Source organism: Acomys minous, assembly GCF_964271855.1.
Source record: "Acomys minous genome assembly, chromosome: 6".
In the NCBI taxonomy this organism is placed as follows: Eukaryota; Metazoa; Chordata; class Mammalia; order Rodentia; family Muridae; genus Acomys; species Acomys minous.
Window position 1 is genome coordinate 65603500 of NC_140487.1, and position 13104 is coordinate 65616603.

The 13104-nt window shown below is 44.2% G+C and overlaps 1 protein-coding gene and 1 long non-coding RNA gene across 5 annotated transcripts in view; one reads left to right on the forward strand and one right to left on the reverse strand.

Annotated features, from left to right (window-relative positions):
* LOC311599262 overlaps positions 1-13104 on the forward strand; it is a 63842-nt gene that overhangs the window by 21176 nt on the left and 29562 nt on the right. For 2 of the 4 annotated variants that reach the window (XR_014779838.1, XR_014779839.1), the window contains exons 2-4: positions 5797-5820; positions 11536-11653; positions 12928-13073. This is a non-coding gene — a long non-coding RNA (uncharacterized lncRNA). The remainder of the gene's footprint in view (positions 1-5796; positions 5821-11535; positions 11654-12927; positions 13074-13104) is intronic. The other 2 variants (XR_014779836.1, XR_014779837.1) reach the window with 1 other exon arrangement.
* LOC311599258 (glutathione S-transferase kappa 1-like) lies at positions 703-5707 on the reverse strand. The gene is made up of 8 exons (XM_084785012.1): positions 5526-5707; positions 4953-5034; positions 4634-4762; positions 4072-4172; positions 3889-3924; positions 2257-2373; positions 1803-1896; positions 703-1523 (listed from the first exon to the last, which is right to left on the reverse strand). Exons 1-8 carry the CDS (start codon positions 5595-5597, stop codon positions 1474-1476), a joined length of 681 nt encoding a protein of 226 aa, XP_084641138.1. The 5' UTR covers positions 5598-5707; the 3' UTR covers positions 703-1473.

Here is a 13104-nt window from a genome sequence, read left to right on the forward strand (position 1 = left end):
TATATAGGCTTTATTTAAGTTGAGGTATGTGCCTTGTATCCCTGATCTCTCCAAAACTTTAAACATGAATGGGTGTTGGATTTTATCAAATGCTTCAGAGAACAACTTTTAAGACTCCATTTTCTGTGTTTACTATAAAGGTTCCAGATACTCAGCTCAGATCATCAGGCTTGGCTGTTGGGACTTGTACCACTGGGCCCTCCCACTGGGCCCAGCCACAGTGTTTGAATGAGGAAACAGTGCAGAAGCACGCATCACTATTCCTAACACTCTACACTCACTCTTGTCTGGGTAGCTCTAGCATACACAAAGCTGCTCACTGATTTTCTCTGGCCTTATGCTTGTAAGCACTGGAAGTCTTCATAATTTTTTCTGTTTTTATTCTATGTGAGCTGTCCATACTATAAGACTCCTTTGTAGAAGGAAATACTTCATCTAAGATGTCCTTTTTGCTTTATACCACAGTGAACCTGGGTAAAGATGATTTTAGACCCCGGAAGATGTACAGATCACAGAAGAGAAGAGAATGTGATAGAAAGTAAAAGGGTATGTGGGTAAGTGGTGGGGGAAATAGGATGAGAAAGTCAGAGGGAGAGAGCAAAGAGAAACCAGCACAGGTGTAGCCTGATTGAAAGCTCTGTCCTTGGCTCCCACCAGGGGTCCAAGTGTGGGCTCAGGTTCAGAACAGAGAGTACAATATCAAAACGCAGAAGTCTCTGTTTATTGAGCAGTAGGCAAAAGACAGAAGTAGGCATTTAGGTGAGTAGGTGGCGGAGGGCAGCATGGAAAAGCTGAAGACACTTAGGAGGGAACAGGCACAGAGCAGGCTGGGCACAGAGGCTCACTGTGCTCTCAGGAGCTCAGGGATATGAAAGATTAAAAGCACTTCTCCAGGTCACAGTGAGGCCAGAGGCTGCCTTGTATTGGTTCTGCTGGTCTGTGTAGCTAGACTCAGAAGAAACATCTGAGCTAAGCCAGACTTTTTGCTGGTTTTCTCCACCGCTCAGAGTTTCAGGGTCTCCCAGGCTGGACAGAGACAGCAAATGTCAAGCTGATTTTTTTTTTGCTGCTAGGTCTGATGAGCTATATTTTCTGTCTTTGGTAGACAAGAGGAAAGGGGGACTGTCTCGTGTACCTACCCCACCATTGCCCCAGAGGGCTCCTGGGAGCAAGGGGAGCTACAAAGCCAGAAAGAGCTCTTCTTGCCCAACCTCTGGAGTGGGCAGCATGTGAACACAGGACCAAGGTGCACCAACATCAGCTAGGCAGACACAGACCCAGAAAGGTTTTGTGTAGTGGCATCAGGTTTATTTTATGGGAATACAGACCGGAAGGGTTTTCACAAGGCACTTGTGAGGCACAGAAGTCGAAGCAGCTACACCTAAGGCTGGACTCCTGCTCCAGCTCCCAGGCCGCAGAAAGCAGCTTTTTATTTCCAGATGGGAAACTCAAATTTTCCTCTCTAAGGCAATCTTAAAGTCTAGAATTCGAGGTTGGGGGCACAGGTCCCATCCACTTCTCTCCTAGATAGAGAAAATGACAGATGTCTAGACATGGTTAGCAGGGGGACATGATCCCAGGGAGACATGCTTGGCTTCAAGGTCTAGAAGGCTTCCTCCCCCCTCTCCCTCAATGCCATGTGGGGAAGACCTCCCGGCCCCATTCAACATTGATCAGCAGCAACTATATTAAGGCTTGTTTGCCAGAAATAGCAAGGACCCTTGCTGTTGCTGCTCCGGTCATGTGATATAATGAGTGTTGCACTGGGGTCAAAGGTCAAGAGAATGGAAACCTAAACTTACCTAGCAGGTAAGCTAGCAACTCCATGCGGTCAGACCCAAATAGCATGTAGCTTTTACCATCCACATGGGCAACAGTGACGGGCAGCCCAAAGGCCTTGAGAAAACAGAGTATACGAAGGAAGGTGGTAGAGCAGGTGCCCATTAGATGGAGATCCAGTGTGTTCAGGAGATAGAGAACAAAGCCAATAAAATGTCTGCTAAGGGGCTAGCTGGCTGTAGGCATCTACTTAGCTCTACCTATGTGGCACATAGCTGCTTTCTTTAAAAACCACCCTCTACCTCTTTGCCTTTCTTGACTCTGCTTTGGGGGAGGAAGGGAGCAAATGACACAGTTTAGGAAAGCCAGGGAGCACTCATGATGGGGAGGAGTCAGCTAACAGGAGCATGAGTACCCTTGGTGGCATTACTTCTCTACCGTTAGACAGGGGCTGGGAACACACGCGTCCTTACCCACCCCATAATTGCAAGCTGCCTCTGTGGTCTCCTTGAGCTTGTTCTTCACCTGTTCTGAAGGCATCTTCTCCAGGAAGCTTTGTGCTTGCTGGACAGACATTCCTGCCTTCTCTGCTGCCTGAGGAGACAAGGAAGAGCAGGCAGGTAGGGCCGTGTGGTGTGTGTGGGGGCGAGAGGCAATGCTATTCTGTTCCTTCTCTGCTTTCACATTTTACTGGAAAGACCTTTGCCCAACCTTAAATAACAGCTTATCTATCCTAGTCAAGATAAATTGTCTCCTTTTCCATTGTTTTGAGGTCAGTGGGAAAGGCAGAGGGTGCAAAAAGTCATAGTCACAGAAACAGCACAAGAGGGGACCACACAGAGCAGCTGGCCTCACGTTTCCATTTCACAGTGAGGGCACAGCAGTCAACAGCCATTTCTCACTTGCGCAGAGGTGCCCAGTTTGTCAGTAGCAGAACTGACTGCCATGTTCCTAGCTTCACATCCAGAGTGTGATCTTCCCTCTGCCTCTGACGTCCTGACAGTCTCAGGCTGGGTTCTGAGTCCTGTATAGTTTCCTGAGTATTTGTGGGGCGTAGTCATGGCTCCAGCTCCCTGCTTAGCTTCCAGACAATGAGGGGGTTCAGATTCTGATGCTTGGTAAAGTTTAGAAGTAGTGGCTTTTCAACCTGGCATCTCCTGAGCAACTTTACAAAGTCCCAATGTGAAGGTCATTTTCTAGGTGATGACATCAGCCTTTCTGGGGGTGACACTGGGCACTCCTGAGGATGTCAGTGTGCAGCCCAGGGTGAGCAGCTCTAAGCTGACCTCCTGTGAGCCAATGTTTCTGATAGTTAAATGAGAAGACTCTTGTGCAGAGCGGAGTGGATAAGCCTCTGAGAGAAGTGGCTTGTTATAAACACTTGCTAAATATTAAATAAAAGCAGATGAAAATTATGCATATATACACACAAGCCTTGAGGCACTAAAGGATTGACTAACCCTTGTTTGCATCTCTAGTTTAGGAGTGATTTGATGTCTCATGTATTATACGAGTGTATGTGTGAAATATCATGTGGATACAGGAGAAAAAGATGATTTGTAGTGTCTTGACTTAATCCCAAGGAACATGTAACTTTGAAAGCTCCACCCTGTCTGGCGTGCGCTTCCATGTGCTGAGCACTTTCCATTTGTTTCTTACTGAGCATCTGTTTAACTCTCACTTGTCAGTTATCTCCTTGTCTGTGTAAAGTCTCCTGCTTTGTACTAAGCATATTAGTGACATTTGTGTTGGGAATCCCCGGAGGCTTGCAGATGGAAGGCAATATCCTTCACCATCTAGGGTTCCCACACTGGTCTTCTCTCTCCCACTGACTTATTTCACTTCTTTCATCAAACTCATCTTGTTGCCGAGGCTGGGGATTGAACTCATGGACTCGAGCACCTTAAGCACGTGCTGAGCTTAAGTCTACACCTGAGCTACAGCCCTAGCTCACAGAAGACTCTTCAGAGAATCTTCTTAGCTCCAGCTTTACAGTAACTTATCCCTTCAGACACAGACTTTCTTCCTAAATCATTAGGAACCTTTCCTGTTCTCAGATTCCATGAGACAACAGTAGGGCGGGGCAGGGGGTCCAGTCCAGACACTCACAGCAAGGATGCTCTGGGACTCGGTGATGTCTTCATCCTAAGAAGAAGAGGACACTTAGCAGGAAGGAAGTAGCGAGAGATGGGCCTGACAGCAGGAGCCTGTTTCTGGGCATTGGCCTGGGGAGAGTCAAAGTGTCATCCAGCTCCCGTCCCTTCCCTCCAGGATTCAGGGTCCAGCCCTTACCCGAGACCAGATGCGCATCCACAGCTCTCTGGACACCTTCTCCAACATCTCTGGTTGCTCCATGCTCACAGTGGTGAGGAAGCGCATGGCATTTATACTTCCTGTGAGGCAAGGCATGTAGAGCTAAGATTCTTATTGCTTGGGTCTGGCTGAAGAACCAGGTTCTGAGACGCCCCCACCCCCACCCCGTCCCCCACCCTGGCTCAATTACCTGCAGTCTTAAATACATGTTTCTCATAATGGACGTCCATACTTCGCTCTTGTTTCTGCTCCCCACCCCATTTTTGGCTAGCTGATGCTGGGCTCCCCTCACAGGCAGGTTTTACTTGTAAGAAAGCCCAGGCTTTTTATTCTTTTCTCCACTAGATCCTCTAACTGTTTCTGACTTGCTTCACTCTATCTATCTATCTATCTATCTGTCTGTCTATTTTCTATTTCCTCTGAAGCTGTAATTATAGATGGCTGTGAGTCACCATGTGGTTGCTGGGAATTGAACTCAGGACCTCCAAAAGAGCAGCCAGGTCTCTTAACCACTGAGCCATCTCTCCAGCCTCCTTCTCACCTTTCTTAAGAATCACACCAAAGAAATCCTTGGGCATTCTGATGGGAATCTGGAAGTGCTGCTCCAGGAGTGGAATCTCTTTGTACATGTACTCCTCTTTGCGGGGCAGCGTAGCTGGTGGTTTGTTCCCTGGTGGAGAGTTAGACAATTGGTGAGAGAGAACTTGAGGGTCTCAGTCTGGGAGACTCCCTCCCCTACAGGGCAAACTACTAGCTTAGGAGGTGAGAGGTCTGAGGTCTGCTTACTCAGTGTGGTCAGGCCCCTCAGGCAACAGAAAACAACCCTCCTGGCACAGCTGGGAGGGCTTGTCCCTGCTTACCGCTGTCTTTCATGATCCCAGCGATTAGAGCTGGCCGCAACTGCAGCTTGATATTCCAGATGTGCTGGTATCTGCATAGGACCTACCCGTGCAGAGATAAGAAGGGGAGCTTGTGTGGCATTTGGAGAGGACAGAAGGCATAAGTGGCCTACAGGTCTGTGTCCTGGCTCTAAGTGCAGAGCAGGGATGGCCCCTCCACACTGAACTGCTTGTTTCCAAAGGACAAAACTCTCAGCTCTTTGAGAAAGACACCAGAATCCTTACTCCAGTGTATGGTTTCCACTCTGTAAAGCATCCTAGTGCCCTGAGCCCCTCTCAGACCTGACCTAGCTTCATTGGAGTAGCCTTTGTTCTTTCTGGGCCCGTGGAAAGATTTTTAACCGCAGGAAATCAGGACCCTACTTGGAGGAGCACAGTCCGGTTAAAGGCATAAAGTGAACTTCAGCTCGGAATGCTCTGTGCTTGTCCTATCTCTGAGGGCATGGCTAGAAATGTCTTTTGCTGGGTGCTCAGTGCCTCCGTGTGCACTCGCACAGCAGGCCGCAGCGCAGGAAGCGCCCCCCCCCGTGTCACCTCAAAGCCCAGCCACGAGTAGGGGGACAGCACGTCGTAGAACAGCTTCAGAATGCGTGGCGGCGGCCCCATACTGCAATGAAGGGAGAAAGCGAACGTGAAGCCGTGGTCCACGGAGGAGGCACTGAGTCAGAAGCAAGCAGCCAATTCCAGCCCGCGAACAGTAGGTGGGGCCGCTAAGGTCGCTAGTGCGCAGCCTCCGGGAGAGACCCCGCCCAGGGGTGTAGCAGGGTAGATGAATAAGGGCGCGTTGCTGGGCGGAAAGGTGAAGGTCTGAGAAAAATGAGCCTCTCAGGTATGCAGCCTTCAGAGAGCTGTAGAACTTTATCCCTCAGCGGGCAAGGCTCCGAATTCGGAGAAATGAAGGGGCTCTAATAAACGCAATTGTTATTTCCTCGCTGCTGCATGAGGTTTAAAGACTAAGGCCGTTTTGTCGTTTTTTGTCTGCCTCAGCCTTCTGCCCTCAGGGTCTTCACAATGGGACGTCTAGATGGATCTCTAGTGTTTTTGGTCATCCTGTAGCCCATTGTAGAGTTGTCTCGTAGTGCCTGGGCCTTCATGATCCACTCCATGATGGCTGTCCAGCTATAGGTGCTTGTCACAATGCAGTGCGGGGGAGGCGGGGGAGATGAGGTTATTGGAGATTTGCACCATTTCAACCTTCTTGTCCAAGATCTCCTTCATGAGCTTGCAGAGATTCTCACACTTTGCCTTGTTCTCCTCCGTTTTCTTTTTCCCTTCCTCATCCTCTGGAAGGCTGAAGCGGACAAAAACGACATAGCTGTCAAGGTCCTGGTGCTGCTGCTGTTTGAAACTGCTCTGCTCTCCTCTGGTTTCTCACTTGAGGATCCCCAAACCCACTCCAAGGGCATCTACCGCAAGATTAACTTCGGCCTGGGCATCGAAGAAGATGAAGTGCCTGCAGAGGAGCCCAGTGCTGCTGTTCCTGATGAGATTCGCCCCCACCCACCCCACCCCCCATTTGAGTGTGACTAGGATGCCTCCTCGCATGGAATAAGTAGATTAATGTCCCCTCCTCCAGGAAGCCCATGCCCTCTGTATAGTTTCCCTGTGGCTCCCCAGCAGCCGTGACCCACCTGGCTCTCTGCTCATGTCAAGAAGAATCTTGTCTATCCTGTCCTTATGGGCAGGCAAATCCCCTCTCATCGAATAGCAGGATTGTGTATTGTGGCTCTTCCTTTTTTTCCTTCGTTCCTTCGTTCGTTCGTTCCTTCCTTCCTTCCTTCTTACTGTGTTCTGAAATTAAAAGTATGGGGAAAAAGGATTGAGGCATGGTGGGAGTTCTAAACTACATCTTTTCTTGTGTTCACTTTCTCAGGTTAGCATAATGGTTGGAACGAATGTGACAGTCCACATAGTGGTCTTTCCTTATCTCTATCCCATACATTACAGCACACCTGGGGGATGCCTGAAATTGCAGATAACATCAGGCTCTACCATAGTGCTTTCCCCCTATAAATAGATATCTATTGAATGTAACATATAAATTAAGCACGCTATTGATGAATACTAGAGTAACCAGAGCATACCGCTCTAAAATTTTGAGCCTTATTGTAATAAAAATGTTACTTGAACATAAATATTTCAGTACTACGGCACTTGATCCGATAACGGAGGTGACCACTGAAAAGGAGGTGGGTAGTGTATACAGTGTGGACACACTGAACAAACGGGCGGCTTACATCCCATCCCAGGAGGGAAAGCACAGGGCACCGTCAGTTACTCTTATCATTTGTTTGTTTATTTATTTATTTATTTATTTATTTTGGGAAAGAGTCTCTTGCTGTAGCTTTGTCTATCCTGGAACTGCCTATGTAGACCAGGCTGGCCTCCAACTCACAAAGATCTTTTTGAGTCTGTCTCTGAAATGATAGGATTAAAGGTGTGCTACACCATGCCTGACTCCACTGTCATTATTATTGGGTGTTTGTATAATGTGTGCATGTCTCAGGGTAAATATAGGGCATCAGAATATTTACATGGGTGCCCAGGCTTGCACAGTATGACAGTACGAACCTTTACCAGTTGAGCCATCTGGCCAATCTTCATCAGGCTGTTCTTGAGGCAAATCTTAATCCATGTTTCTAGGCCATGGAGATTTTAGGACAGCCAGTCTCTTCCTTTTTTCTCCATCTTGTGAGTCTTGACAGTGAGGTGAATAGCTTATCTACCTAAGGCTACTTCCATGGTGTACTCATTGCTTCTGTCTAGGTCCAAAAGTAATGGGTCAATCAAACATGAGCCAAAAGAAACCTCTTCGTTTTATGAGTGGATTGTCTTAGGTATTTGTTACATTGGTGGGAAGTTGACTAACATAAAAAGTAATGTACAAAGTAAAACGAGAAATGATGTAATTTACACCCATAGGCACATTAAGCCAGTTGATCACTATTACTTTCGATCCTGAATTCAACTGAGACTACCACTTTTTAAATGAAGTGCAACTCTTGTTCAAAAGGGATTTAGGGATGTTTGTCCTGAGTTCAATATGAGTTACCATGGCCTAGAAACATAGATTTAGGTTTCTCTAAATGATATGCTCTACTGTAGAAGATGTTACATAAATTTTTATAATAGCAGAATTAAGAAAGCCATACATTCACATATTTACTCTTTATTTATGTGCACGTGTATGTGTACTATATATTTGTGGAAGGCATTGGTGAGCATCAGGTGCCTTCCTTAATTATTTCTCCACCTTTAAAATTTGTTTTCATTTATTTTTTACTTGTGTGTACATATGTGTGTTTGTGCACATGCATGCAAATGCCCTCTGCGGTCAGAAGCATTGGTTCTTCATGGAGCTGGAGTTACAGTCAGTCTCCAACCACCTAGTCTTGGTGCTGGGATCTGAACTTGGAGCTTCCAGAAAAGCAGTGCATGCTATTAACTTCTGGGTCACCTTTCTGGACCCTCTTGAATTTATTTATTTATTTATTTATTTATTTATTTATTTTGAGACAGAGTCTTTCAGTGAACTGCCTCTCACTGATATGGACTGGACTGCCTGGCCAGCAAGCTCCACGGATCTTCTGACTCTGTCTACCCAGAACTGGGACTAACCATGTGTGAACTACTGCACCCAGCTTTTCTGAGGGCACTGTGGATCAGGAGCAGCAAACTCTCTACTAACTGTGCTCTCTCCACAGCTGCCATTGATAAGTTACAGCAAAGTGGAAACTTTCCTTTTGTAAGATCCTAGATGCGAACTGTGATCATTTGGTTACAGTGGTTCCACTGCTATCAAGTTTCTGTGCGGTAAAATCATGCCCCTCCCTGTTCCATACTCCATGCCTGTTAGTTTGGGAAGCAATCACTTAGTGTCACTTACTCTTGAGGAGAGGTTGCATCATTAAGTCCACGCCACAGTGGAAGAATGAGAATTTGAGGTCTTGCATTAAAATCACTTACTTCAGTGAGTAGATCTATTTAGGATATGCACTGAACCCAGGCAACTACCTCATGGCTCATTAAACTTTTGCTACCAATTTTAGCATCTGCCATTTGCTTACAGCAATTATAACTATGGTCTTAAAAGAAAATTATGCAAAGTAGCCAAAGGACACAGGAAAAGCACCAAATATAATAATAATTACTAGACATTGGAGGAGGGAAGGAAAGGGTAGTGCTTATAAACCAGATTTATATATAAAACTTATATAAATATGTGTATATCTTCTGTATTTAACACTCAGAGACACTGCTCATATTTGAAACCTCAATAAAAAAGCCATAAATTAATCCCAGAGAAGCTTTGAATAAGCTTTTCAATTTACTAAAAGGTTCATTATTCAATAAATGATACTAACCTGAGAGATTTTAGTAAAATATAGTTGGATACATATTCCACAGTTAAAGTTGGAGTGTCAAATATTTATCTGTTTAAGAGAAATCAGTGAAGTAGCTGAGATAGTTACAGACAAATACTTGATAAATATCTGCACTAGCAAGACAGCATGGCTAATTGTAATACCAATGAAGAAACCTTAAACACATTCAGCTGCATACAATTATGTCTGGAAAAATCTAGAGGGTGGTAAAAATGGCTAAACATAGTCTGTATTTGTTTCATATTCAAAGCTGATTTTAGTTATCCTACTGTGGAAAGAACTGAAGCTCAACATAGTAAACCAAAGGAAGCTTAGTAGAAAATACACAAGTCAAAAGAATAAAGTATTCATAGAGCTGGACATTAGATGGCTCTCATATAAAACAAACTGTTTATACGTACTTACAAAAATTTCCAGTTAAAGTTATACTGCAATATTTTTTTGCTATGTAGCTGGCAAAGCCCAAGATGTTTGATGACTCACTGTTGGCAGGGACTCATGAAAAGGCATTTTCTTATGTAATAAGGGAGATTGCAGTTTGGCAAGGCTTTTTGGAGGGCATCATAGTGCCATCTTTCTGAATTACAAATGCACAGGCCACTTGACTTCAGTTGTTTTGAGAATTTATGATAAAACATGACCCTGTACACACAATCTAATGTGACATAGGTTATTTATGTATGCATGCCTTTTATCCCCACACTGGAGAAACAGAGGCAGGTGAATCTATCTCTGAGTTCAAGTTCAGGCTGGTTTACTGAGAAAGTTCCAAGACTGCCAGGGGTACACAGAGAAACTCTGTTTAAACAAAACAAAAACAAAGCAAAACAATAGCAACAACAACAAAACAAAAATATTTCCCTTTTCTTTTTGTATCTATGTATACCACTCGTATGTGTGCCCTCCAAGGCCAGAAGAGTGCATGGCATCCCCTAGAATTACAGGTGTTTGGATACTGCTTGATGTGGATGCTGGGAACGGAATTTGAGCCCTCTAGAAGAGCAGCAAGGGCTCTTAACTGTTGAGGCACCTCTCTGGCACTGCATTTTTTAATTGAAGAAAAAAGTTATTCTTCATAATAATATAAAGTGCCTTTATGAGATATGATGGAAATTTGGAAGTATGCATGTGATATGGAATGATTCTACAAACAAAATAACACATTCACTATCTTCACCTAGCTTTTTTATTATTTTTTTAAAAAATTATTTATTATTTATGTACATAGGTGTGAGGGTGTCAGATCCCCTGGAACTGGAATTACAGACAGTTGTGAGCTGCTATGTGGGTGCTGGGAATTGAATCTGGGCCCTCTGGAAGAACAGCGAGTGCTCTTAACTGCTGAGCCATCTCTCCAGCCCACCTAGCTTTTTAAACACCTCAGCTTTATTTTTCCTACTTATGTAAAAACTGAATTTGTATACCACTTTGAGTAGAAAGGACATTACATGATCTTAGTTTTCCAGTCTTTGAATATGGACATATTTTATTTATTTGAATCTCCAACTTTTTTAAGTAGTGTTCTTATTTGCTCACTGGAGAGTAATCCCCTCCCCAAACTAAGTTAATCAATAATACCTACATTTTTCTTTGTTTTTGTTATTGTCATTTTGTTTTAAAAAAGACAGATTATCATCAAATGAGTAAAAACAATATACACATTTTGGTTAATTTTATATCTTTCATTATTTCTGAATTTGTATATTAATTCTAGTTTTAGGTGGGTGGGTATTGTCTTTGATTTGGTTTTCTTTCCCCCCTCTATAAAAGAGTATGTCATTAGAAACAGAAATAATTCAATTTCTTTTTCCTTTTCTTAAAAAAAGATTTATTTGTTTTATTTATACAAATGTTTTGTTTGCATGTATAGCTGCAGACCAGAAGTGGGACTCAGATCCCATACAGTTACAGGCAGTTGTAAGCCGCTGTCTGGATGCTGGGAATTGAACTCTGGGAAAGCCACTTGTGTTCTTATTGACTGAGCTACCTCTCCATTTTCCCATTTCTTCTCTTTTGTTTTTTATATCTATTTATTTCTCTTGGTTAATTTCTCTGGCTATGATTTTTACACCTATGTTGAAAAGAAATGGGAGAGTGGGCATTATTGCCTAGCATGTGATTTTATTTTATTTTTCAAGATTTGTTTATTATATTTACAGTGCTCTGCCTGCATGTACACCTGTGCACCAGAAGAGGGTGTCATATCACATTGTTGATGGTTGTGAGACACCATGTGGCTACTGGGAATTGAACTCAGGACCTCTGGAAGAACAGCCAGTGAGTGATTTTGGAGGAAGGGTTGTCAGCTTTTTGTCCTTGAGTATGATGCTGTTATCTGTGAGTTTTTACATAACCGGCATCCATTTTGTGTTGTGTTGTGCATAGTTTTTATCTCTGAGGATGCTGACCGTGGTGTTCAGGTGTATGTTGAATATGAATTTCTCTCTGGCAGCATTGCTGACTATATTTTGAGGTTAGGTGGGGCTGCTGAGTTGGTTGGCTCTGATTGGACAGGACTGTAAACTGTATTTCCTGGGTGGTTGGATCTGCTATTTAGAATCTATGAGATGTATGTAGTCCAAGGCTATAGGCTGGCTTGTAAGGCTGATTGATGTTTGCTAGATTGCATTTTGGCCACTTGTGATTGGCCAGATCAAAGAGAGTGCTCCACAGACATCCACAGCTGTGGTCTGGCCTCTGTCCAGCATGGAAAGGACCTCAGGTTAGACTCTGGAGCTGGGAAGAGTCAGTGCTTGTCCACTAGGTGGGTATGCAGCTCGAATCTTTGATCTAAAGAGGTGTGTGGGGACATAAGCTCATTGCCCCTATAAGGTTATTTATTATAGCAGCATTTGTAATAGGAGCATATTGTCAACTGTCAAAATGCTCATTACCATAATTTCAATTGAGTGATCAATATTTAAAATATTTTGAAAGTTTGAAAATAATTTAGAAGCTCTTTTGAATGATTTTTTAAAAAGAACACATTTTGTGTGTGTGAATGTTTGCCTGCATATCTGGATGTGCACCACATGCACGCCTGGTGCCCTAAGGGATCAGAAGAGGCCAATAGGGGCCCTGAAGGTAGAGTTACGGATGGTTAGAGCCATCATGTGGGTGCTGGGAGCTGAACACAGGTTCCCTTCAAAGACAGCGAATACTCTTAACCATTGATTTATCTTTCCAGCTCCTCAAAAAAAAATCTTTTCTATATAGATTTTAGATTGAGTCATACAAACAAAAGGTGACATATTAAAGTATGAAACACTATATATCATAATTTTTAAGTATTGACATAGTCTGTCTGAACAGACACATACACGTAAGTGCTATTATAGCCTCAAAGTGGCTACATAGCTCAGGGTAGCCTTGGACTCATGATCCCCCCCGGCCTCAACCACTCAAGCACTGTATTTCCAAGTATGCAGCATCAGGCCCAGCTGTAGATGCTTCCCCCCCCCCCCCCCGGCCTCAACCACTCAAGCACTGTATTTCCAAGTATGCAGCATCAGGCCCAGCTGTAGATGCTTTCATTTTTCTCTCACGGCCAGGAATTGCTCAGCAACATGGAGACATCCGTGACTACCTTCAGGGATTGGCAGGTCCGTACGCCATCTCTTCAATCACATGCTTCTTCATGCTGCTGAGTTGAGACACAGAAAACTCAGAAAAATCACTTGTTCTTCAACACTGACTGGTAGGAGAGAGCCTTTGCTGTTCCTGTTACT

What these genes read in the sequence shown, in the direction of transcription:
- LOC311599258 (XM_084785012.1), bottom strand. Translation starts at nt 5,597, where the DNA reads ATGGGGCCGCCGCCACGCATTCTGAAGCTGTTCTACGACGTGCTGTCC. An exon ending in GGATGCGCATCTGGTCTCGG is followed by an intron (nt 3,925 to 4,071) that starts GTAAGGGCTGGA and finishes TCTTCTTCTTAG; the next exon opens with GATGAAGACATCACCGAGTC. An exon ending in GTTGCTAGCTTACCTGCTAG is followed by an intron (nt 1,524 to 1,802) that starts GTAAGTTTAGGT and finishes TTCTCTATCTAG; the next exon opens with GAGAGAAGTGGATGGGACCT.